This window comes from Clupea harengus, chromosome 23 (genome assembly GCF_900700415.2).
Source record: "Clupea harengus chromosome 23, Ch_v2.0.2, whole genome shotgun sequence".
Classification (NCBI taxonomy): Eukaryota; Metazoa; Chordata; class Actinopteri; order Clupeiformes; family Clupeidae; genus Clupea; species Clupea harengus.
This window is the reverse complement of record NC_045174.1, coordinates 18,640,396-18,642,895: the sequence shown is the minus strand read 5'-3', so window position 1 is coordinate 18,642,895 and position 2,500 is coordinate 18,640,396. Positions and strand designations below refer to the sequence as shown.

The following is a 2,500-nucleotide window of genomic DNA, read 5'->3' as shown; positions in this document are numbered from 1 at the left end:
GGCCCTCTGCTTCCAAACTTTCCTCTGCAACTCGCGGCACTCCGCCGAGATCCTGTAACAAATAACAGCAAAGCCAGGGCGGGGGAACCTCCCGACACTCTCTCCTCTCTCCCCATTTATGAGGCTCCTGCTTGCTATGGCTAAATAAACCAGCTGAATTGAATTGACTGATTGAGGGATAATTAATGCAGGATTGGTAGACAAATTGCTGGTCTAGTGCAGCACCCCATTGCTTCCCTCACCTATGCTTCCCTCACATACAGTTCCTACCGCAACCTGCTCTTTACTCCCACGTACCCCCGTGACACCCCTCCCTGTTAGATCACAGTCACGTCCTCGTGACTACATGTCCTGTTTAATGTTGCTTTATCTATACCTAACTGGAGGATTTCCCAAATGTGTTCGCGTTGACCTACGGAGTGTCCCTGCAGTTGTAATGGCATCTTCTCCTAAATCTACTTCTCGTCCCCCCAGTCCTCCCATTTCCACAGAATGATGACCCACCCCAGAGTGTTGTGCAGGTTCAATGGCCCAAAAGGGCCACGGCTCATCAGGAACGGGTGTTTGTGCCAGGTACATCTCAGCTGCTGGGGTTGGCTTTGGGTGAAAGAGGCATGGCCTCAGACGATTCCGATGAATAGTGCGAATGGGCCCTTCCTTCCCTTCCGGCCTTAATCTATACACAGGAATCCCTGAGGGCAACTGCTGTACTACAAAATGGGGCATGGACTCCCAACGGTCAGCTAATTTACCCCCATTACCCCGTCTAAAGGTTCTTATCAGAACACGTTCTCCTGGAACCAAGGGACCTAACTGCGTACCTTTTTGATATTTTCCTTGCCGTGCAGCTGCTTGTGCAGCATGTGTTGAACCTTTTTGATAAGCACCTACCAAACGCTGATGGTGCCTTTGGACCCAATCTTCTACACTCACTGGTTCTTGGTTCACCCATGTGCCTTGCACTAGAACTTCCAGGGGAGCAGATGTCACAATGGGGACCAGCGGAGCCCTTCTCTCGGTGCGAGCTTTCCTTATGGAGCAGCGTTCACAGGCGGCCACCCACTTTTGACTGCATCTTCCCATTCGGGGCCAGTAGAATCTCCTTCGTAGGGCATAAAGAGTCCTTTCGGTCCCAAGGTGCCCAGCACTCGTGTGCAGTGTTTCCCACACCGACTGTCTCTCCGAAAGGGGCACCACGATCTGCTGATAAAGTTCTTGTGTATTAGAGTCCCGCATCCTACGAACCAGAACACCGTCTAGCAAGCTCAGGCGTGGCCACTGTTGTAATAAATCTCGAACTTCAGCTGGCTCCTTCTTACAGGCTTGTCCAGGGGGTTTAGTACCGGTACTTAGGAGTAGTCTCAGCCTAGCCAGGTTGGGGTCAGTGCTTTGCAGATTAATCCATCTTTGAGGCCTCCAGCCCCACTCTTCGGCCTGCACTTCCTGTTCCACGGAGTGTGAGGGTGTTTCATTGTCGGGGGGCCGGTAGGTGACCACACGCACCGCTACTTCCTCCGCCATCTCCTGTCTGGATAGAGCATCCGCATTAGTATTTTCCCTCCCAGGGCGGTACCTAAGGTCAAAGTCATAGTTCTCCAATTGAGAAATCCATCGTTGCTCCACAGCTCTAAGCCGCGCATTTGGATTTTTAAACAGTTCTTTCCAACAACACTCAATAATGTTCATACCCAGTATTGGTTCAAACTGTTGATTGCCCTGCTTATCCTTAACCACCACCACCCCACGCTGAGGTAATTCAAGCTCACCCACTTTTATGTCCAGTAGGGCATAACCAAGATAAGGTATCTCTAATCCATTAACAGCTTGCAAGGCTAACCACGAAGCATTTTTCACAGTTCCACTTTTACTGTTGGGGAGACTCCTGTAAAGGCTCTCTGGAATAAGAGTTACCTGAGATCCAGTGTCCATCAAACACTTGACAGTTACTCCATGCATATCAACTTCCACCCGTGGGCACGTGCCCACCACCTGGTTAAACTGAGCACTTTGTGGGCCTGCACTAGAAACTCCGGACACCTGACCCCTAGGGGCCGGAGGATCTAGTTTAAATCCACCTCCGCACGGGGGCAAAACCGGGCAATGTGCCCACTCAGCTGACAGTGCATGCAAATGGGTCGCCCCTGCTCATCCCACTGAAACCTAGGACGTCCACGCCTGTCCCCAGCCTGTTCTTCTGGTTGTGTCCTACTGTGGGTTACCTGGGGATCCCTGGTCCGACCAGAGGTGGTTTGGGGATAATGTTGTGTTTGTAAAGCAGGGTCTCGGGAATGGCTGCTGGACGATTGAAGTTCTTCCCGCAGGGCTCTCTGCATCTCCTTCATCTGCACGCGCATTTCCGATAGGAGTTCAGTCTTCAGTTCTGTTTTCCAATCACTCCGAGGATCAGCTGTACGAGGTGGTTCCCCTCCACGTACTGCTGCACATGTTGGGGGTTGCCATATGTTGCTCTGTCGATCACCTTCTACGTGAAGAGCTTCCT

The 2,500-nt window shown here is 51.6% G+C and overlaps 1 protein-coding gene across 1 annotated transcript in view; it reads right to left on the bottom strand.

Annotated features, from left to right (window-relative positions):
* Positions 1-2,500, bottom strand: part of LOC116218736 — a 3,805-nt gene that overhangs the window by 489 nt on the left and 816 nt on the right. The window contains exons 1-2 of the mRNA XM_031561421.2: positions 2,220-2,500; positions 1-1,528 (exon numbers count right to left, since the gene is read on the bottom strand). The exon at positions 1-1,528 is cut by the window's left edge and continues 489 nt beyond it; the exon at positions 2,220-2,500 is cut by the window's right edge and continues 816 nt beyond it. Of these exons, the coding sequence (XP_031417281.1) occupies positions 1,469-1,528; positions 2,220-2,500 (341 nt within the window). The 3' untranslated portion in view covers positions 1-1,468. The remainder of the gene's footprint in view (positions 1,529-2,219) is intronic.